This window comes from Toxotes jaculatrix, chromosome 8 (assembly GCF_017976425.1).
Source record: "Toxotes jaculatrix isolate fToxJac2 chromosome 8, fToxJac2.pri, whole genome shotgun sequence".
NCBI lineage: Eukaryota > Metazoa > Chordata > Actinopteri > Toxotidae > Toxotes > Toxotes jaculatrix.
In genome coordinates this window covers 1,236,493-1,258,853 of record NC_054401.1, presented here as the reverse complement: position 1 = coordinate 1,258,853, position 22,361 = coordinate 1,236,493, and the positions used below count along the sequence as shown (strand labels likewise).

The 22,361-nt window shown below is 43.6% G+C and overlaps 1 protein-coding gene across 5 annotated transcripts; it reads right to left on the bottom strand.

The window, feature by feature from the left end:
* Positions 1–5,331: 5,331 nt before the first annotated feature.
* On the bottom strand, positions 5,332–22,115 carry ndufaf6 (NADH:ubiquinone oxidoreductase complex assembly factor 6). 5 transcript variants are annotated; one of them, XM_041045398.1, is made up of 9 exons: positions 21,652–22,033; positions 20,786–20,885; positions 20,401–20,523; positions 20,076–20,132; positions 19,467–19,569; positions 19,232–19,365; positions 14,673–14,774; positions 12,994–13,050; positions 5,332–5,882 (listed from the first exon to the last, which is right to left on the bottom strand). In XM_041045398.1, exons 1-9 carry the CDS (start codon positions 21,840–21,842, stop codon positions 5,868–5,870), a joined length of 882 nt encoding a protein of 293 aa, XP_040901332.1. In that variant the 5' UTR covers positions 21,843–22,033; the 3' UTR covers positions 5,332–5,867. The 5 variants fall into 5 exon arrangements, with proteins under 5 accessions (XP_040901332.1, XP_040901334.1, XP_040901335.1 ...); XM_041045400.1 differs by lacking the exons at positions 5,332–5,882; positions 21,652–22,033 and adding exons at positions 11,179–11,486; positions 22,085–22,115 and having other exon boundaries at positions 20,782–20,885; XM_041045401.1 differs by lacking the exons at positions 5,332–5,882; positions 21,652–22,033 and adding exons at positions 11,179–11,486; positions 22,085–22,108.
* Positions 22,116–22,361: the final 246 nt, after the last annotated feature.

The following is a 22,361-nucleotide window of genomic DNA, read 5'->3' as shown; positions in this document are numbered from 1 at the left end:
AAATTCAATGGCAAAGCTACTTTTAGCCATTAGCAAATCCACGGGCCGTGAAAATTATATTTATATAAATTAAATTAGGAGCAAAGAAGCGAAGGCAGCTTCCCTTTAGGGAGGAACGTTCCCTAATTATGTTTCTCAGGAGCCTGAATCTGAATCAAATAAAACTAAAATTAAAACTGAGGTAAAATTCATTGATGAAGGCGTTTGGCTTGAAGCCATCGCTTCCATTTGTAAAGTGTGGAATTAACAAACTGATTTGTTTCAGAGTGAGTTTGAAGAAATCAGCACTGTCTCTCTGCACGGCTCTGAGCACCCACACTTCAGCTTCGAGAGTCAGAAAGAAAAAAAAAAATCGCCGCTCTCTCCCTTATCAGAGAGGCTGTATTGATTCAGTGTGATGCAGCCTCTGAAAGATGCTCTGCAGGGAAGCGCAATCAGCACCGGCTGAGAGGCACAGATATCAGACTGACTCAAACTTTTCGCTCTATAATGTTCAGAGAAGCATTTTCCTGCTTGTTTGAATGCAGCAGCTCGCCCGGACCACTCTGCTGCACGGCACGCATGAATTTTTAACCCTGCTCCTGTTTCATTTCACAGTGTAATTATTCATTTATGTTCCTTCTTTTCTACAAACCGAGATCACGAACCAGTCTGGAAGATGTTTAAATACGTAAACACAAACTCCATGCCAAAAGGAACAGGTGCACTTTCAGAGCAGGTCACTGTGTGAGTGCTGCTGCGTCATCATCTGGAGTTTACCACAGAAGCAAGAGAGCGGATTTATTCAGAAAGGTTTTGTTGAAGCTGCGTTTTCCCTCAGGTGTTCAGAGACTCTCGGTGCTGGTCTGTGACTGACACATCAGCCACACTGATCATTTTAATTAAGTTAGATAACATGGGAACTGTTGTTGTTGTTCTAATATTTTCCACATGGCTTCACAAACTGTGGAAGTGGGTCAGAACAGGAGGAGCGTGTGCAGATGTTGAACGTCACATGATGTCCACAGTGGAACATCTGTATAACAGCTACAGAGTTATGAAGCGGTGGTCCTCATTTGCCACAAACACACTTCATTGGAGGGGTCAGAGGTCAGGTCCGTCTGTAGGTTGGTCTCTGATTATCTGTTTAATCCGACACATGATCTGATCTGTTTAAAGCTGCAGCAGAAACATCGACACATCACCTCGTTTAAGCTCCACGCTGCACTGCACGGTTCAGTCTCAGCGCTCTGATCCCACTTCCATCAAACAGGCTCCAATAAAAGCCTCTGTCCTCCACCTCAGACACCAGCTGGTGAACACAGTGGAGCATTTAGCAGCTAAGTGCAATCAATCAATCCATCAAACAATCAATCAGTCAATCAATCATGTTGCTCTGTAACTGCTGGATGCAGAAGGAGGCAACTGTTGCTGGCACATTTTCCCTGACAACTTTATACGGTGATAACATGTGAGCTTTTCAGGGCCAAAAAAAAAAATTATGCAAAGCACAAGTTGTTTTGACACAAGTAGTTTTTGAGCTCAGAGGTTTGGACGGAGCCAGGCTAGATGTTTCCCTTTGTTATCATTGTTTGTGCTAAGCTAAGCTAACTAGCTGCAGCCCCACATTGACCACGCAAACATGAGAGTGGTGGAGAGTGATCCCCTCACCTGACTCACAGTGAGAATGTCAAACTGCTCCTTTAACTACAGACCATCAGCGTAAACAGAAACAGGTGATTTCAGTTGCTCGTCCTGTTCCAGGTCCATTTGTCTGTCTCCTCGTGTTCTTTCTCTCACTTTAGCTTTTCAGGTTTTCAGCTGAGCCGGTTAATCAAAGACTATTTCCTGTCTGACACATGAGGCGCCTGTAATCAGCTGCAGTCATCAGTCTGTATTCTGTGTCAGAAAGTTGAATGGAAAGAAAAAAAGAACACTTTTCCTTTGTGCTCGATGGAAACGGCCATGAAGTCGAGTTCAATCTTCAGTTAAACTGAAGTGAAATAATGAACGCGCGTTCTTGGAATGAGTTCAGGCAGGTGCAGTCTTTGATGTGTTCGGTGAATTGGTTCTGATAATGTTTGTTAAATTTGCAGAACGTCAGGTGAAAAGCGATGAAATGGAGAAAGAAGAAAGAGTCGGTAACCTGTGAGATCGACAGAGGAGACGACTGTTGATATTTACATCAAACAGGAAAAGTTTCTGACTGAACCCTGTTTTCACAAAGCTAAGAGTTAAGAACTGAGAAAAGAACTGAGTCTCTGGACGGATTCAGTCTGGTTCCAAGAATCTTCCTCTAAAGGTCAGTGCAGCTGATGTGAGCCAGGTGTCTGAACTCACCTTTAGTCTGATGCACACACCTACAAATTACATTTAAACTGCATTTTAAACAACCTCTCTCGTGCTTTTTGCTGATTTGGACAAAAGTAATGATCAGATTTTAATCTGGATCCACCAAGATCTGTGTTTGAGTCGCGAGTCTGAGCACAGGGCAGCCGCATGAAATATTGTCATGTAACTCACTGTGTGTATGATCATATTCCTAACGCACTCAGCAGCACCATGAAGGCAGCGTGATGTTGTGGACAGATTTCTGTGCGTACTCCCACAGTCAGGTTCAGTCCGACATAGAAAAAGAACAGATAGCTGAGATGTTCAGGGAGTGACAGTGAATTTCAACATGTCACACTTCAATGTGTGTGTGTGTGTGTGTGTGTGTGTGTGTGTGTGTGTGTGTGTGCGTGTGTGTGTGTGTGTTCATCTGGTCGCAGGTGTTAGTGGGAGTCCTGATGTAATGACCCTCTCGGCAGGTTACTGATTTACCATCAAATAAATGGAGATAAATGAGTCTGGGTCTCGGGATGAAAGGAGAGGTGGGTCTCCGTGGCAACAGATCAGACCTAATTTATTAGGGGAGTTTCTTTCATCATCTCATGTTTAATGTTTCCTGTGTGTGTGTGTAGGTGTGTTTTTGTTCCTTGTGTCACACGGTTCCATTGTTTTCCCTGAAACTGGTTCCTACATAAATTAGCCTGGTTTGTTGTTTCCTGTAGATTCCCAAACACTCGAGCTCCTCGACTGAGGATCAAACCCAACCTGCTGCTGTGAGTTTATTTCTTTATTTCTTTGATCTTGTTGTTAGTGGTTTTCGTTGGTTTGAAGACGGATGAGTGAACTGTTGGTAGGTGTTAGAGGACGTCCATCAGAGGCAGTGTCCAAAGAAAACTTTTGTTGGTCTCATATTTTATTGTGTTACAGCAGCAGCAGCAGCAGCACTGGTGGGAAGGACCCAGACCCAGACCCAGGCAGGCGGGTGCAGAGAGGAAGCTCTAATCGAATAAACTGAAGGAGAGCAGGTTTACAAACAGATGGCTGGACAAGCAGGTGGGCAGGTAAACGGGCAGGTAAACGGGCAGGTCTACACACAGGTAGCAGGCACACAGGTAAACACACAGAGACAAAAACAGAGGAGCTGCCAAAGCGCAGGTTTAAATCATGTTCGGGGTGATGAGGGAACTGGGAACAGGTGTGTGAGTGGGCAGGGACGCTCAGGTGACTCAAATCACATCTGAATCACCACATGTCACACGTGTTGAATTGAACACACTATTCACACAAATGTTGCACATTTTCATTCAGGCACATGGATGTTTGTCCTGTTTTACATTTAAAAAACATGAACTCAGCATGCGCTCCTGTGTAGGGACTGTTGTGTTGTTGTGTTGCATTGTATTGTCGGTTCTGTTACTGTGTCCTCTCCGTGCACACACAGCAGACTGTGATTATCCTTAATAACCTGTGTTCAGCTTCACGTGTTTACACGTGCTGAAGCTTCCTGCCTCGCCGTTTTCTTTCATGATGGGTCATTTTGTGAAAAGTGTTTTGAATCGATGCAAAGTGTGAAAATAATGGTGAGTGTCGGAGCCGCTGCAGAATCAAAGCAGCACCTTATCTAAGCAATTATGTTGACGTGTGTCAGTGTCTGTTCACCCAGCCCCTGAAATCCTCTCCGTCAGGTGAATGATTCAGAGGCTCCACTTTAAATATCTGCCTGCATGAGCTACTTATCACCCAGAACATGACAAACCTGGGAAAATGAATCCTGAAAGCAGGTTTAATTCATCCCAATCATGGATAATCATTTTAAATTGGCTCAGTCAGAAGAGACGAGGCGGAAGCAGAGCCCAAGAACCTTTTCAGCTGATTCTCCAAATATACAAACCTGTGTTTATCCCAGATGCGCTGCAGATGTTTTTCTTTCAAACACTTCTGGCTTTGTCTCTTCGTCATTTTAATTTTAAATCAGCTCTAAACAGATTGTGCTGAATTATAGAAGCAGCGTGAGATTGAAAACAGGAGTTGACTGAATGTTTGCCAAACAGGGTCCACCTGCCTGAGGGAGCCGAGGACCGTAAAACCCTGCTGTTATATTAAGATCCTACCGTGCCTGATCAGCTGTGGTTGGAGGGGAGTGACGGTGAAACCAACCCAAACTGATTTTGGGCAAAGTACAAATTTCACGTTGTTGTTATGGTGGATAACCAGAGGTCTTCTGTAAATCTGCTGCCTTTTAAAACACATTGCAGTCTTTGTTTTCTGTTTTTATTTCACACCATATCAATAAATCTGGAAGATTAAAGTTAATATTAATATGTTTTTTTTGGCACAAACCCTGATTTCCAGCACTTATCACCCGGCTGCTAAACAACACCTGTCCGCCTACACTCACCTTCACACGTGGTATTTTCTTTGGAAGAGGCAGCTGAGAGTGTGAAGCTCCCTGAGACTCTGTAAAAGACGCTGGACTGTGTGAGTGAGCGTTAATGAGACACAGGTAGCAGGTGCTGCTGACGACGTTAGCGACGGCTCCACTCTGCTGCTCAAACAGCTTCTCTGATTTTATCCTCGTCTGCTTTTTATTTCCTTCCTTTTAAAAGGACATTGTGGTTGTGTGTTATACAAATGAACATCTTTGCTGCACATTAAACAGCTATATTCAAAACCTTTATCCTTCAAAGTAAAAGCCTGCTGATCTAATCTCGTGTTGTGTTGTGTGTGCAAAGCCGTACACACCATGTTATTCATTTTAGCCATAAACGTACAAACTATAAAAAAACCCACATCTGTGTCAAAGATAAATGCTCATTCACACATTCACACACGTCCTCACTACAGCACCAAATGCAGATTAATCCACTGCTGGAAATAGTCCCCAACAAACAGACTGTGTCTTCCTGTTTGTGTGTTTTTGTTTGTTTGTTTTTAAAAATGAAACTACACATTCTACATATATAGTATATATATATATATACACACACACACTACTGGTTCACTGTTTCACTGGCACCTGTTTCTGTTTTATAGAACGTCCATTTACACAACATGCTTTTAAAGATGGTCCACAGAAATGTGGACAGATACTGATGCGTCCTTTGAAAAATGTTTCTTAATGCAAAGCACATTCTTTAAAGTAAATGGACTCTAACATACAGAGACGTCTGAATGATGCTGATATGCTCTTTGTACTCACCAATGAGAATCACTCCAAAGGAAGCCAACGAGCACAAAGAGAGAAAGTGATCCTCCACAAACTCTTCTCATCTCAGAGTTCGTGTTGTTCCCACAGACACAGCTCAGCTGCTACAAAAGCTGCAGTCGTTCTGCTCTGGCCTCTTTGTGCAGCGGGGACTGTCATTAGTGACCAGTGGGCCTTTAATGTTTTCTAATGCATGCTCTCATTGTAAACAACAACAGCAGCAGCAGCAGCAGCAGCAGCATCAGTATGGCTCTGCAGAGGCACGGTGCGGGAGGCTGAAGGTGGTGACTCATCACTGGGCTGGAGGTAGAACAGGACTGGACTGTGAGACGTCCGTGGGTCTCAGGACACATCAGGCGTCGCCAGCCTGTCGGATGTGACAGGTAAACAGGTTACTACACACTACAGACACTACAGGTGCGGCATCAGTGACAACAAGTCACATTAAACACAACATGAGGAAAAAATAAAACCGGGCCAAGAAAAACGTCTTTCAGAAAGAAAGTGAACATGAAACACGGCAGCTGTGTGTGACAGGACACGTGTGTCACACGTTTATCTCGTGCACGTCGAGAACTGTGCGCACGTTTCCTTTTTATTCATCTGTTAATCAGTCAGCTCCAGAGCAGTAAATCAAATCAGTGTTTGTCCTCTGTCTCTAACTGACTCCTGCAGGAAATCTGATAAAACACTTCACAATAAACGTCTACAATATAAACCACAACAGTGAAGGTCTTAAAGCCTGACTGACGATTCAGTCTTTAGTTTAGTGTGTTAACATTTGATCATTAGCACTGAACAGCTGGTGCTGATGGGACAGACGAAGGTCATGAATCATGTTACTGGACAAACTTTTGTCGTAAAGATACTTCATCAGTTTCAGTGCTGATATTCATCATAAATTCAAAGACACCTACAAGCAGCATTTAACAATATCTGTAAGAGGTGTGTGTGTGTGTGTGTGTGTGTGTGTGTGTGTGTGTGTGTGTGTGTGTGTGGAAAAGGAATGCTTGGTTTCGTGTGTGTAAGCGATGACTTTCTGTTGTGCTGTGTTGCAAAGAAAACGGAATAAAGGTCCTGGTCCCTCAGATGCTGTTTCTCATCACATGGACTCTGTTTCTGATCCAGTTTGCTGCCTCTCACCTGTGATATCAGTGAAACAGCTTTTTCTGCCACAGGAAAAGTAAAATGTCTGAAGTGTAAACAGAAATCCAGGGTTACTTTGCTCACATTAAACTGTTTAAAGTCTTCTCGCCTGTTTTGTGTTTGTTTTATTAGTTCACATGTTCTTTCTGCTTTTGATGTGACACATCTTCCATCTCTTTATCTCTGCCCAGTGTGTGTGTGTGTGTGTCTTTCATCATCTGTCAAGTCAAAGTTAAATAAATGAACTCATCAACCAGCCTGAGTTATTAGTCAGTCCCCTCTGTCCATCATCTGATTACAGCCGACAGCCACATTCATCACTGCTTGCTCTGCCTGGGTCTCAGCTTTTTGCTCTCAGCTTCGGCTGAGGCAACGACACGGGAGATGAATCGAGCTCTACACTGTCTGTCATCTTTGCTAAGGGGCCAAATTGTCGTCTTAAATCTTTTAAATCTTCAAGATTTGAACCAAGCTTTTTGCTAAAGGGATGTGTCGCCTGTAATTCAGCGACAGACTCTTTCTTTCTGTTTCTGTCTCAGGATCTGCAAGAAGAAACAGCTTCTCTTGATGCTGCTGTGACATTACAAAGACCACATTTAAACACAGGAGTTACGAATAAATCTGAACACACACCTCCCTCCTGTGACTGAAGATTGGAAAATTAGTTCCACAAACATTGCTTCCAGTTCTAAAATGATGTTAAACGTCAGCTGACTGCAGCCGCACTGACCCGCCGTGGTGCACTGACCTGGGGTCGTCGTAAGGGCTGATGTTATTTCAGGGGTTTGGTTAAACAACACTTTGATTTCTGCTCCTTCTTGTTTTCTTTGAAAATGGGAGAAATGTTGTTGGTAAAAATCATATCAATAACACCGGGAACAATCTGTGTTTCCACACACACAGGACGTCGCTGTGCCTGTGAGGGAGACTGGAACACGGCACATGCTCTAACACATCAGTTGTATTTCTATTATTCACAGGACCATACAAAAACAAAAACAAAAACAAAACAAAACAAAACAAAACAAAAACAAAACTATTATTCTTAAACTGTCTTCTTCTCCGACTGCTGCTGTCAAAGCTGGACCCACCACCAGCGACGTCAGGGTGAACTGACAGTCCCATTACTCCCACTGATCCCAGAGCAGCTCCACGTCTGACTCACAGCCCTTCACTCTGTATAAACAAAGAAGTTATTTATTCTTTCTTTGAATTTACATTCCTCGAAGTCTCACTCACTCTACACTAAAGTGAAGCTTTAGGACAGGACGTGTGTTTACATTCACCATCGTTCACCACCCAGCTGCTGAGTGTCTTTGGTGTCCTCAGTGTCTCTGTGTGGTCTGAGAGCAGCCTTCACAGGAGCAGAGAGCAAAGACAGAGCAGATACTGGACCAACATCAGACCGACTCACACACTTAAACACCGGTTCGATCATATCCTGCAGCTCCAGGTGAACGTCTGCTGATCTGTATCGAGCGATCCTGTGTATTCTGCCCCCTAGTGGCCAAACACTTGACGACTGCAGCTTTAAAGTTGGAGCAGCCCTCTCGGTGACTCTGCAGACATGAAGGTGAGCATTTGTCTCACCCAGCGACTGTAATTACTCACGGTGCGGCAGAAACGGTCTAATTAACGCCGTGTGTTCTCTCTGCAGCGTAACGCTGCTGTGTCTGCTGATGGAAACACAGAGGATCCCTCGGTCGGAGCTGGTAATTACAGGTCTCTGTGCTGACAGTGACAGCTTAAGGCAGAGGGGATGAGGCTTAATTAAGGCCTAACGAGCCACCTGTCATGTCACGGTAAAGAGCTGGGTGGACGACCCTGCGCCCGACTGCCTGAAAACTTACATCTGACATCAGAGCGTTTAGATTTCTAACCCCTGCTGGATTAACCTCCTCTGCACAGCTACCTGTCAGTGTTCAGAGTTTATCACATGTATTACTTGTTAGTTTCTTAATAAGCTTCTTTCAGCAAAAACAAAAAACAGAAAGGAGAACTTGTTCCCATCCTGCTGCTACATCTCCCTCCTTCTGCTCGTCCTCATGTCTCTGTGCTGTTTGAGACACAGAGTCCCTGAAGGCAGAGTGAAAAATACTTTCTGAAGTAACACACCTGTTCTCTCATTTCAGTTACGCAATTTATTGTACGAAGCTCGTGGAAGCGTTCGGCCCACGCGGACGCGCAGACACCAGTGATACGGTTCTGAACATTTATTACACAAAACTTCACACTGTGAACAAAGAACTTTGTTTGCTGTGAATTCCACAAATCTGAGACAACAATGAACAAAAGATTGTTTTCTATCGATGCTTCTGAGATGTTGACTCACAGCAGCTCTGGACTGGTACCTGCTGCCGTGTGCTGCAGTCTCACGTCTTTAAATGTTCATTAGCTCTGTGCGTTTTTTTTTCTTCTCCAGCCTGTAGATGTTTTTTCTGCTTCCTGTGAACGTCGGTAAGAATCAGTGCAATTTGATTTAAATACATTTCAATTCTTTTCAATTAAGTTAAAGAAAATTTTAAGGTAAGATTGAATGATTTATCTTTATCTTCATATAAATGCTATAATGCTTCATATTTTGAGATGGAACAAACTTTACTTCATCTGATTTCTTCTTCTTTTCTTAGTTTAAAGAGACAACGCACAGTGATCAGTGTGTCAGTAAACGCGTCAGTGCATCCAGCTGGATGATCTACATCTACATCCACTGAGGTGACAGGTGAAGAAATACAAACAGGAGACAGTAGGACGGTGACGCTCCGCTGAATCACACGACAGCCTGACTCTTAAACCTGCCCGTTCCTAAAGCGAATGATAATCCACCTGAATGTGAATGTGTCCACTTCACATCAGGCTCCACACTGTGGGTGTGGACATTATGGTTGTAATTCAGACCGTCTTTGTTCCTCAGCTTCCACTGAGCGTCATCAACATTACACTGCAGCCTGTTTTGAAAATTAAAAAATAGTTTAAAAATGCAAAAGTGAGATTTCAGCTCCCTGATCCTCTCTAAAAATCTCAAAACGTCTCGGTTAAAGATGCTTTCACTGAGCTGCTGTTCAGACATATTCACATGTTCCAGGTTACGCTGCAGTAACTTCAGATGGAGGGTTAAACATGTTGTTCTGTTAGTTTATACATGACGCTGCACAGATCACAAAAAGCTGACCTGTAATACTGGAATGAGTTGAATCAGTTTACCTGTGATTACAGGTGTCTCTGATCTGTACTCAGCCTCTTCAGAGATAAGGTGCTCCATGTTCGGTACTGCCTGCGTCATCCATCTCATCTCTGATTGGTCCTCTCTCCTCCCATTGTCTCTTTGTGCTGAGTGAATTTAATTTAATTTAATATCAAAGCTTTAATTTTTTCCTCTGCTGCCTCAACAATTCTGAATCCAAAAGAAAAAAAAAACCAAACAAATAGAAATAACAAAGTGAGTGTGACGGGACATGTCTGTGTTTGATGAAAGAAATCTGTGCTCAAAGTTTCCTTTTATAAATCACTGAGACTGAAGAGCTGGATTGGGTTAAGAGCAGAGACGACGGCTCAGTTACAGAAGAAGAACATTTGTACCAGTCTCCTCCAAATGCTGCCGGATGCCATGGATAACTAAATTCCCTGTTACCATAGAGACCCAGAGAAAGCTGTAGGCTGCAGCAGCTTTTCCACCAGCTTTTGTCACGTCGGTGCCAGACTGACACGGTCTTTTCCAGTCCTTCTTCCTCCTCCTCCTCCTCCTCCTCCTCTGTAGGAAACATGTAAAGGACGATTAGAGCTTGTTGGATCTTCTTCTTGTAGCTTTTCGGTGAGATGCTCTAAACTTGAGCTGCCCCCTAAAAGTCGATGCATCAGTGGAGAAAAGCCCAGGTCCACTTTCACTTTGTGAGCCGCGTCACTGCACAGAGAGCAGTGGAGGAGCAGCAGTGTGGCACGCTGGGAATTTTCCGTCTCCTTTCAAAGCAACTGATCCACTAAACTAACAGGGCGGCGAGACGCGTGTCAGACACTGGTACAAACTCCTGTGTGATGGTTTCACATCACGCGATGAACTCAGACTGATGCAGGAGTTTAGTCCTAATCTAAACCTCTCTGACGATCATGATCCCTCACTGCACAGCACTGCGCTCACCGGTGGTTTCCCCTGATACTGGACCTGTTACCAGCTTTAACCAGCTGCAGTAAACTAAAGACTGCGTGTGGTTTTTTTTTATCATCCACATGTTTTAATGTGAAGGCAGCGTTTATCTCAGAGACACAAGTGTTGTACAGTTTGGGTGAATCTCAAAGACACCGCAGACGTCTCGCCCTCATGTCCCTGTCCTGTGGGAAGCAGGAGGACACGCGTCTGCAGCACAGCTCAGTGTTGAAGCCGGAGGTCTGTCTGTGATTGTTCCTAATCTCTGCTCGTGCCTCTCGACCACCTGACCGTGTTCACGGATCTCAGTGATTAAACTTGGAGGTCACAGCTGCTGACAATCGGAGAAACTAAAACAGAAATACGAGCGACGTTCTAATAAACCAGGTTTGTTATTATTCTTTCAGATGACAGATTAAAAATCAAATGTTAAACACTTGGTGATCATCACAAGAGCTCATCCTCAAAGAACAGCAAATGGTCCAAAGGTGGTGTGTGAGCCAGAGGTTGAGAAACGATGGCCGGTGTCGGGTACCGGGGGGGGGGGGGGGGGCATCAGTACGTCTTCTTCCAGGAGCGGAGGTACAGCTGGATGGGGAGGAGGGGGTTTCTGTTCTGCAGACTTGGGTGGAAAACATCGAAATCTGCCCTCCTCACTCTCTGCAGGTAGTCCTCCAACACCACCTGCGGCATACGACACCACAGAAGAAGAGTTTGATCAGGTTTGACCCAAGGAGCTCTGACAGTGTCCCAGAGGAGCCACAGGAACACAGAGCGGCATCTGTAACATCTGTAACATCTGTCAGGGCAACAGAAAAAAACCTTCGACTTTGTATGAGACGGAATATCGTTTGTCCAGGAGACCTGATCACCTCGAGCGGCGCCGCCGGGCTCAGCGAGGTTTGTTTCATGTCCCGCAGGCTTCACCTGCACCTCTGAGCTGCCTGCTGTGTCACGTGACACTCACTCATCCACACCTGCAATTCATCTGAATTCAATTTTCAACGCGGAGAGAAAGCTCACATGAACAAGCACACTGAGCTGGAGGAGCGTCTCACACACACACACACACACACACACACACACACACACACACACACACACACACACACAGGATGTGACTGTGTGCAGACTGCAGGAGAAACACCGTGTTTCCCAGCTCTGTGCTGCGTTCACAGCTTCGGACGACAGCACGTTTATCTGATTCTCATCACAAAGGCAACTCTCCCACTGTAAACTGAATAAACAGACAGTTAGTTTCAGATTCTGGATCTGGTCTGAACACCGACATCAACAGTTCTGCATCAGCAGGTCTGAGCTGCTGCTGCTGCTCTTTTCCTTTCCTGTCAGCTGAACTGGCCTGATAACTGCTGAACTGCTCCTTATCACAGAGAAACTCCAGCTCTTAAACACACACGAGACAGTCTGTGAGTTTCTGTAGATTTCTTTGTGAGTTGTGAGTAACTTTCCCGAGATGCTTCATATCTAGAGAAAATAAAATTCTCTGAAATTCTACGTGCCTGACGGATGAACTGATACTGGAGTGAAACGGATAAACACTCATTTTTAAGTTTTTCCCTTTAAGCAGAATGTCATCACAGTTTTTAACGATTTCCTTCATCTTACATCAGAACAGAATAATCTGCGTTTCTCTGTCACTGTCTGAAGCACTAAACGCCTGCGGCGTTAAAACGAACCTGACGTGAATTCATAAACAAACAAACACACTTTTAAACCTCTGAGTGTGACCTCACCAACGACATTATGTATTAGTCTCATGTGTTCATCTGAAAAGCAGCAGGACACATGAAGACATACAGTAAATATATATTTGCAGGTTTCAGTGGCCCCTCAGGCTGAAGAGCATCTGATCAGAGTTCGGTCTGTGATGTGAGTCTGGGATTATTAAACTTTTTCAGCCACAGCTGTAAATCTAACAGAGACAGAGCCTTTCAGATTTTCGACTGTTCGTGAAATCTATTCAACCTGTGCTGAAGTGATAAGGATAATGTGTCTGGGTGCCACACAGCTGAAGAACTGCTTGGCCTTGGTGAAAGTTTGTATTTTAAATGTTTACTAATGACTTTTGGGAAGATTTTTTCCCAAAATAGATATCAGCAGTTTTATATCAAACCAAAGCTCTGTCACCCTCAGTGTGTCCCAGAGAACGTCATCGTGTCTGATGACTTACCGTGTGGAGGAAAGCCGGAGCAGCAGCTGCTGGGACGCTGTGGCTAAATGATCGCGCCTGAAAGAGAAAGCAAAAAGAAATAAACTGAATTTTAGAGAGGAAGCAGATAAAGTCACTGCAAAGATGCGATCACACAGAAACACATCATTTCGCTCTACATGGTGCAAATTTAGGCAAAGACGCATTCACACACATTAAAAGTGTTTCAGGTATCAGCTGTTACACTCTGCTGCTGAGCAAACACGATCAGCCGGTTACATCTGGACTGTCGGCAGCTGAACTCAGACCTGAAACCACACCACAGGAACCTGCAGCCATTTTCACCAGAGACAGACGAGTTTCAGCAGCTTTCATTTGTTCCATTAAAAGTTTGTGTTGAGAGGTGTTAACTTCTCGATGCTCATTCGATAGTTACGGCAGCAGATCAACACAGTCATGTATATATGTGAGTTAATGGGATACAGTGAAGAGGAAGTGACAGCAGACCACTGAGATCCCAGCAGAGTCTCATTCCTAATTTTAACCTTGTTTCCGTGTGAACAGGCGTCGACTTTTATCACCGTGGATTTAAATGTTTTCAGACACAGAAGCCATTAAACGTTCCAGTGACTGGCAGAAACTCGTCTCTTGTTCTTTTTAAATTAATTAACGCAGCACTTCTCTGATTGACTCGGTGCCAGGGGAGGAGAGTAAACAGTAAACACATTCAGTACATGCAGGAAGAAGTAAATCCTCATTTATATCCTGCTCTAACTGTTGGGGACATTTTTAATTGCTGTAAACAAGGTTCAAATAAAACATAAATACTACTGAATGTTTGGGCAGCAGCTTAATGAAAAAAGCCCCCAGACGTGCAAAAATCAATGAGGCGTGCATGTAATTAGCTCGAATAGATCTCCAAATCAGTTAGTTCCAAACTGTGCAGAGCCACATTACTGTCCTGTGTCTGTCCTGTGTGTCTGTCCTCTGTCTCTGTCCTCTGTCTCTGTCCTCTGTCTCTGTCCTCTGTGTAGAAATCCCTGCATGTCAAAGCATCACCTGTCACTGACAGGTTATTTGAACTTTAATAACAGCGCTCTAACAGCCACACTGTTTGGGCTCTGGCTAAGAACTGTTCAAGAGTGTTACCAAACAATGGAGCCTTGATTTCAGTCGTCGTCTGCTGCTCCAGACTAAAACACATGTTGTTTAGCCTGTGCAGCCTAACTGTTTCGTTCCCAGGACAATTTTCCGCCTTGCTTTTTCCATTAACAGAAATCCAATTCTATATCTCAGTTCCCTCGTTCAGGTTTATGAGCCTTCTTGTTCACTATAATCTCGTCCTGCCGTCGCCGTGAGGCAGGAAATGTCAGCCCGGCCTCTCCTCCTGTGTGCTCCCTCTGTGATGGACGAGTTACCAAACTCAGCAGAATCGTCCTCGGCCTTCAGAAATCACTTAAAGACCTGTCTCTCCTCAGAGCACTCACAGTGCACTTAAAGAATGTCACTTTACAAAGCTGCAGCCATGTGGCATTTGTGTCAGGTGGAACATGGAACGGAGTGTGGAGGCTCTTATTCTCTAAGGCTTTTCTTTGATCTGCTGCGACCTGGACTGCACCTCGTTCAGGACAAAAGCATCAGCCAGAGGAATAAATGTAAATCGCTGCTGCCAGGCTCCAAAATCTATGTTTAATACGTACGTGTTGTAAATGTACATGAGCCTGACTGGCAATGTCGTACACGACGTCCCGGATGTTCTGCTCCCGGCTGCGGCGGATGAAGTCCTCCTGAGAAGCCCCGTGCTGCAGAGACACAGACACAACAACGCTTGTGTTTGGAGGCGTGACTGAAGCTTATCCCTCCGGCTCAGCTGTGTCCGTTTTAGCTTCGCTGACACGAGCTGAGAGGAGACGTTAAAACTCAGCTCCATGTTTAACAGAATTCACTGAATTCAGCTGCAGGATCAGTGCAGACAGTAATGGAATATCTCAGAACATGAACATTTCCATTTTCCTTTAAAGTACTGCACAGTTTAAAAAAAAATACATTTCACTATATAGACTGAGAAACTTTCCTTTGTTTGTTGTTGACTTATTCTTTATTAACAGTGATTTAACGACTGACATCCACTGGAACTGATGTCACTTTGAGTTCGGTGTATTTGTATTTAAATTAATTTTCAGTATAATTATTTCAGGGCATAATACTACATTTTATACTACAGTTACTTCTGGATGTATACGGACATAAAATCCAGGTGAAAATCAGTTTATTCTCCTTTTAGAAAAGCTGGTTTCCTGTGAAAACATGAGTCTGATCCATTATTATTCATGTGCAGGTGAGTCGCTTAAAGTAAGATATTCCAGCATCATCTTAAGAATGATGAGCAGAATGAATAACAATCATTTCTCTGTGCTTCTAAAACCTTTCAACCCATAGTATTAAATTTTCTCACTCATATATTCTCTTCAACGCCTCAGACCTGCAGACTGTGATGACTAAACCGAGCCTCTCAGGCAAAGTGACCTGACCTCATCTCTTTATCTAATACAGGACCAAAATAACAGACCAGTTTCTCAGAGAACAATGTCTCCCGCTCCTCTAAAAACTGAGGAAACTGCCGGAGGGCTTGCAGCTGGGAGACGGTGGGGAAAAAAATGAGGCAGGAATAATGGAAGGGGCGACGCCGAGAAGAAAGGTGAATGAGCACTGCCACGAGTGTCACTGCTGACTCGGGCAATTCTGACCCAAGCAACTGTCCAACTAACCAAAAAAGCCGATTCAGCACAGGATGGACATAAAGCAAAGAAATACAGATCACACCTCCAGGAGCAGACGGATCATAGAGTGTAAACAGCCTGCAAGAGCCATGCTGCTGTTTGTAGTCTGGCAGTTACACAGTAAAATGCCATACCCTCTCTCTCCCTACATTTCCTGTCTACACAGGAAAAAACAGGATCTAAATTTGACGAACACATCAGACAGGTCGCACAGACCTGCCGACCTGCGCCGTGAAATTGGTCAAATTACTGCTGTTTTTGGGGAGTTGATGGGCGTAATGACTCGCATAAAGACACCACCGATGTGTGGACCGACACAGAAAACGACAGGTGTCCTGACGTGGATCATACGTCGGCGGGGTGTTTACCTTACATCTGCCAGGACGTGTGGTGCCCTGGTGACCTGGGGGTTACCGCACCAGTCGCCAAACCCAGCATCTGCCCGGGGACCTCAGTTATGTGCCAGTCATCACTCTTTCGCCTCATTTCGTGCTGATTACGACTTTAAAATGGACTCTTTATAAAGTGCTTTTCTACCTCAAGGACACTTTCACACAGGAACACAAGCAGCTGGGCATCAAACCGCCACCACCTGAGTCACAGCCGCTCCTCAAAGAAAGAGTTTACCAGAAGAGACAAGAGCTCACACCAAAAGAGGAATCTGAGTGTGTGTGTGTGTGTGTCCTTCCTGCTTCGCTGAGATTCTAGGAGCTAAAATGATCACTAAGTTTCTCCAAACTAACATCTCTGTCACTGTTTCTTTCAGGCAAAGAAACTAGAGGTGATCAATATGGATTAAAACATTCTAATGTATTCAGTAATGTTTATATATTGAAATACTCAATTCATTTCAACTAAGAATCTGTTGATTAAAATAAACCAGATAAAAAAAGCAGTTTTGGGCTAAAGCAGTGAGTTAAATACCAGGCAGACCAACACTTCATCAGATGATTGCCATCAATCCGTCCTGCTCGCTGGTTTGGAACATTTGTCAACATGGACTAATCATCACGGATGTTAAAGGGAGATCCACCTGGTTAGAAAGAGCAGAGAGAAAATCTCTGCGGGCGGACGAATCTCTGCTGTCAGAACAAACAACCCTCGGCTCCTGTCACACTGGAGATATTCTCTATAATACACAGGCGTCTCTTTAACACTATCATTTTTAACTAAATTCAGAAGCTTCGTCTGTTTTCTCCTGAAAACAATCAGACTGTATTCTGATGATCATTTGCTTCAATTCCATCACAAATTCTATTCACTCTGACGAGCCTTGGTTATATAACGTGTCCATTAGTCACGTTTATAGCGTCAGTGTCTTTGGGCAAAGACTGACGCTGACTGGTCTTTGCCTGAGGCTCCTGTCATTTCAGTCATCTGTAGCCAAAACAGAAGCATCTGATCGGTGGAACATGTTCAGGAAAGTGTGCAGCCTGAAAGAAAACGCTGTGCAGACAGAGATAAACAGCGTCTTTCACGGTCTCCACTGCACAGAGCTGCCTCTGGAGAAGCATTTGGACATTCAGACGCCTGAAATGGACAGAAAGAGATGTCTTTACAAATTTAACTGTGTTAGTAAGGACGTACTTTTACAGCCAAACCTACAGTGTTGTTGAGGATCCACCCACAAACCAAAACACCTGCCCCTCCACCGACACACTGACCACCCACCCACCCACCCTCCCTCAATCTGTGGAATGTCTAACTGAAGACATACAACAGATCTATACAAAGTTTTTTTAAAAGCAGGAACTGAGAGCGACGCTGAAACTGGAAAACAGTTTCAACTGTTCGATGGGATTTTTCTTTGTCATTATTGCCTATTGTGAAGACAATGATTCCTGAAAATGAAAAATGATGTATGAATCATTTCAGCGGTGTGATTGTGTTTGTGGTGGCTGAACTGTCCCTGCGCAGTCCTCTCCAAATAATTATCCAAACATTAAATTTCATCTCATTTCGCTTTTCTTTTTTTATTTATTTTTTTGTGATAAGTCTGTGGATGGAGAACATCAACAGCTCGGTGGTCTGTATGTATGAGTGCGGGGCGTTTCAGCACATCACCAGCCCCCTCTTCAGGCAGCAGAGAGGAGGTGGTGTGAGGTGAGCGTGCTCAGGAGGCCTCGGGTCACAAGCCTCATCTCTCCAGCTGAAGAGTTTAAGGGCAGAGCCTGTGTGCTTCATGCAGCAGCCAAAGTACATCTGCACAGTATGTATATACCCCACCCCCACCCCCACCCCCGCCCCCACCCCGTCAGATCCTCCAGCAGCAGCAGTTTGTTTGGCCCAGACAAAGGTTGTAAATAGTTTGCAGCGTTTTTTGTTTATCTGCAGTGCGTGTGCGTCTAAGGCAGGAGGGTTTAAAGCTGAGGCTCTCTGCTTTTCACCATATGGTTGTTGTGTAACAATCACTGGTTTGTTGCCACTTTGTGCTGGATGATGATTTCATTACTGCTTCGATGAGAAAATCATCCGTCATTGTGTCAAAGCTGAGCCGTGAATCAGACAAACATGTGCAGGCATGTGTGTGGTGCTGCCTCGTGTTATCTCTGAGAGAAGAACTCGCACTTTAAACCACCGGACCAGGGAATCTGTTAAACTGGTTAACTGAGTTAAGTTAAAGTTAAAGTCAACTAAAGGCCACGCTGAGACTTGAAATGCTCCTAAAATCATCACACAGACGAGTCTAATTAATGTTAAACTGCTGAGTTAGAAACACTGATGTGTGTTTTTCAAGTTTCTGACAGAAAAAGGACAAAATCCTCTAAGAAGTCCTGAAAATGTTACGTATCTATTACTCTGCTCCCTTATATGTAGATATTTTTACTGTATGTCTTTGTTTAAGTATAATTAAAAAACAAAGCCCATATTTTTAAGGCTTGAGTTGTATATTCTGCTTTTAAAAAAAAAGTTAGCTATTGAAAGTTCTCATGAGCTGATTCACAGGTTTGTTTACTTCTCTTTCATGTGATATTTTCTGATCTAACTCAGAAAACTTTTCCAACTTTGTATATGTCACTCGGGTTTTGATGGTTTTGTCTTTGTCTGTTTTTATAATCAGGATATGAAGAAACTGTAATTCATTTCAACTGTATTTGAAATGATGAATAAACTTCAACTTGAATACATTAGAATACATTCTAATAGAAAACAGGGATTAAATTATGATTGAAAGCTCCAGATGAAGGTGTAAATACAGACTGGTTCATTCATACTGTCACCAGGGTTTCAAACAATACTCAGCCCTACAACAGACACTGCTGAGCTCAGTTCACACTGAACGGTGCTCCTCGTGCTTTTAACTCAATACTTCCATCTTAACTTGGGTCAATAAAAGCAATTTTGAAGCGCAGCGCTGAGACACACCACGCTCGCCAAATTATGACGAGAGGAGACGGAACTCTGGGAGTAATTTCTCCTTCAGGGCTCAACTGTTTCTGACCAAACAGAGCTGATATCTCTGTGAAGCGTCGACTCACCAGCATGCAGATGTCCATGGGCAGGTAGACTTTCCGCCGGCTGCTGTGATAAGGAGTCGCTCTTAGACACGTCACGATCCCATGAGCTTTACCGATGTGACTCGCCGCGTGGTCTGCGTGGACATTTTTCAAACCTGAGAGGAAAAACAGACACATGGTGAATGAAATGTATTTATACAAATTAGCTCTTACACTTACTGCTACCAGCAGCCTTACATATCTCACATGTCCTCACCTAAACACTCCAGCAGCAGGTAGATTAAGGAGGACTGCGTGTTCTCTGAATACGTCTCCAGCTCCTGAAGGTTCCTGTAGGCTCTGTCGTCCATATCCTTTTCCTGGTGAAGAACACGTAATTTCATGGTTTACTTTGTTACCTGCTCTGATTTCACAGCACTTAATTTGTCTTCATTTTAAAATTCAGTCTTTATGATATGTGTGAACTCTGTGCAGTTCAATCTTCAATCAATTCTTCTTTTTCACCCTGTTTTATTTGGATGTTGCTGAGGCTGGAAGAGGTCCAGTAAAACTATCTAATACTTCATGAAAGAATGAGCATAACGTCCTGCAGAGCATTTTTTGTCTTCCTTCCTGTCCCCTTATTAAATTCACAACCCCTCAGATTTACCTTGTGGCCCCTAGAGAGGCTCCTGACCCCCAGGTTGGGAAACACTGATTTAAAGTAATAACGTTCTTCTACTTATCTACTGATCAAACAGGAAAAAAAAAGAAATCAGGAAATGTAAAATCAGCAAAGACACAAGCTGTGAAACCTCTCACTGTGATAATCACAAACCACAGCTGGTTGAATTTCATGTGATTCAGATGTTATATTGTGCCTTACTCTTTCTGTTATGATCTTCAGCAGCCATCTCTTCGTCAGGTAGTGTTTCCTCACCGCCTACAAAACATTGTTCAGACTGTTAATCATCTGAGCTCGCATTAATCAATCAACTGAAAGCTCCTGAGACAATAATGAAGCTTGACACTGAATTAAACATCGAATATTTGAAAGAAGAAGTTAAACGCTGACGTTGTGCATGACGATTAAACCGATGACAAACCCTCTCTTGCTTATGTTAGAGAGTTTCTGTTAGTTCGTCCTGAATCACTCTGTCACTTTCTGAAACCAGAAATAAAATACATTCTAACACTCGGGTGATATTTACCCTCCACAGCTCAGTGGTGACAGGCTGGTTTGGAGGCTCATCTCTGTAGATTTCTTCTATGGCCGTCTTCCAGAACTGCATCCGCATCAGACCAATGGTCTTCTGGGAAACTGAGTCCTTCACCTTGCAAAGCAATGATCATAAAAGGGCAAATGTTTGACCAGCCACTTAAAAAAAGGCCTGGGATCAGAAATTAGGCAGTTCACTTTGCAATACAGTTTTAATCAAAAGAGAATATTAATAACTCAGGAACAGCAGTAAAAATAACAGTGGTAACAGTTGTTTAATAGTAGTAGTGACAGAAAAATTAGTAACTGTAAAATGGCAGAAACAGCAGTATCAGCAGCTGTAAATCCCCATCCAGCCTGGCTGTAGGAATACCTGCCTGTGCCAGCTCCACATTAAAGGCTCTCAGGGCCAGAGAGGAGCGACGCGCCTCCTCTGGGAGGAGGAGGGAGCACACAAAGCCATCATAGTCTCTGGACCTGAGGAGGAGGAGAGGCAGGGAGGGAGGTATAAGTGAGGAGAACAGGGGGTAAAGTATGATCTTGACCTGCTCCGACTATGACAAGTGCCCTGAGAGAACTTCTGTTGTGATTTGGCACCATGTGTATAAAACTGACTTTACTTCATCTGGCTTATTTTAATTTTATGTAAGCAAACTAGGTAGACTCAGGGCTCAGGGGACACAGAGTTGACACACACAGCAGTCAGTGTGTGGAACAGCTATAAAATGCTGTTTATAACCACATTTCCCTAGATATAGTAAAACATAAACCAAGTATAATAAACTCCACAAACACGTTTCAACAGTTGGAAACAAATGAAGATGTTCTTGTATTTCACCTACGTGGCTCGATGCACTGAACACTGTTGGTGCTCATTTTACATTTTTAACAGCTACAACTACATTTAAATACTCGCTTCTTGTTGAGCTGGACTGAACCGAAATGACCAGTAAGAACAAAATATTTAGAAAACATAATAATCTTTCAGAATGTGTTCCTTACTGTTATGAATGATTGCGTTGTCTTAATTTATACCAGATATTTGACTGGAGTTTGGCGTGGTGATTTGTCTCTGCGAAACTTTATAAAGTACGTCTTCTAAATGTGTTGGTTATCCTTTCATCTCTTTAACCTGAGGGCGGGATGTATCTCGCTTTACATGAAGCTGTTTTATCTGCTCTGTAACGCTGAATTCACTTAACTGTAGCTAGCTTGTGTTAGCCTTGAGTGCAGCCAGACCCACCTGACCAGCTCCAGACAGTACTTCTCATTGTGCTGTGAGTCTAATGTCGCGCTGGTTGCCGCTCTCACACTCTGTATTCCGGCCGCTCTTTGTAAGCAAACACTGGTGGGTGATATCTTTCTGTGAAGGGCGTGGTACAGCGATGTTTTACCGCTTAACAACCCATGTTTAGCACTGGTGCCGGCTGCCATATTCCCCTTCAACTTTCAACCGTGCCTTGTGTCACATCAAAAACATTCCCCCTGAGAAACGACGACCGCGGACTTTAAATTCCGTTTGATTTAATTAAATGAGCTGCTGAAATATCTGCACTAACATAAATATACCTGAAAATGTCGACTGCTACTCAGCTACGCTTGAAAGTTGCTCGGTCAAACTTTTACTTGAGTTAAAGTACTGTGAAGTATTTGCTTTTAAAAAATACTTCACTCACAGAGATGTCAACAGAGTCCCGTGCACTGACAGCACTCAGGAGTCATGTGACCGTCAAGATACGACATTACATCACAAAACACCGGAAAGTGCTGGCGCTTCTTTCAAAACAAAAGCATAACAAGACCTGTCTGTGAGGACATGCCGTTTGAATTCTTTTAATCTTGTTCTTATAGACTGAAGTCAGAATTATGAGACAGTGTAAAAATAAGGGACTCATTTTTACTTTTTACTGAATTGTTCAAGATTCTGACATACCGAGAACAGCAACCATTTAC

Excerpts from the sequence above, each read along its gene's own strand:
- ndufaf6 (XM_041045397.1), bottom strand. The coding sequence starts at position 21,842 with ATGGCAGCCGGCACCAGTGCTAAACATGGGTTGTTAAGCGGTAAAACA. Across the intron at positions 20,524-20,785 it reads TTAATGTGGAGCTGGCACAG|GTGAAGGACTCAGTTTCCCA; the intron begins GCAGGTATTCCT and ends TTGCTTTGCAAG. Across the intron at positions 20,133-20,400 it reads TCACCACTGAGCTGTGGAGG|GCGGTGAGGAAACACTACCT; the intron begins GTAAATATCACC and ends AATGTTTTGTAG.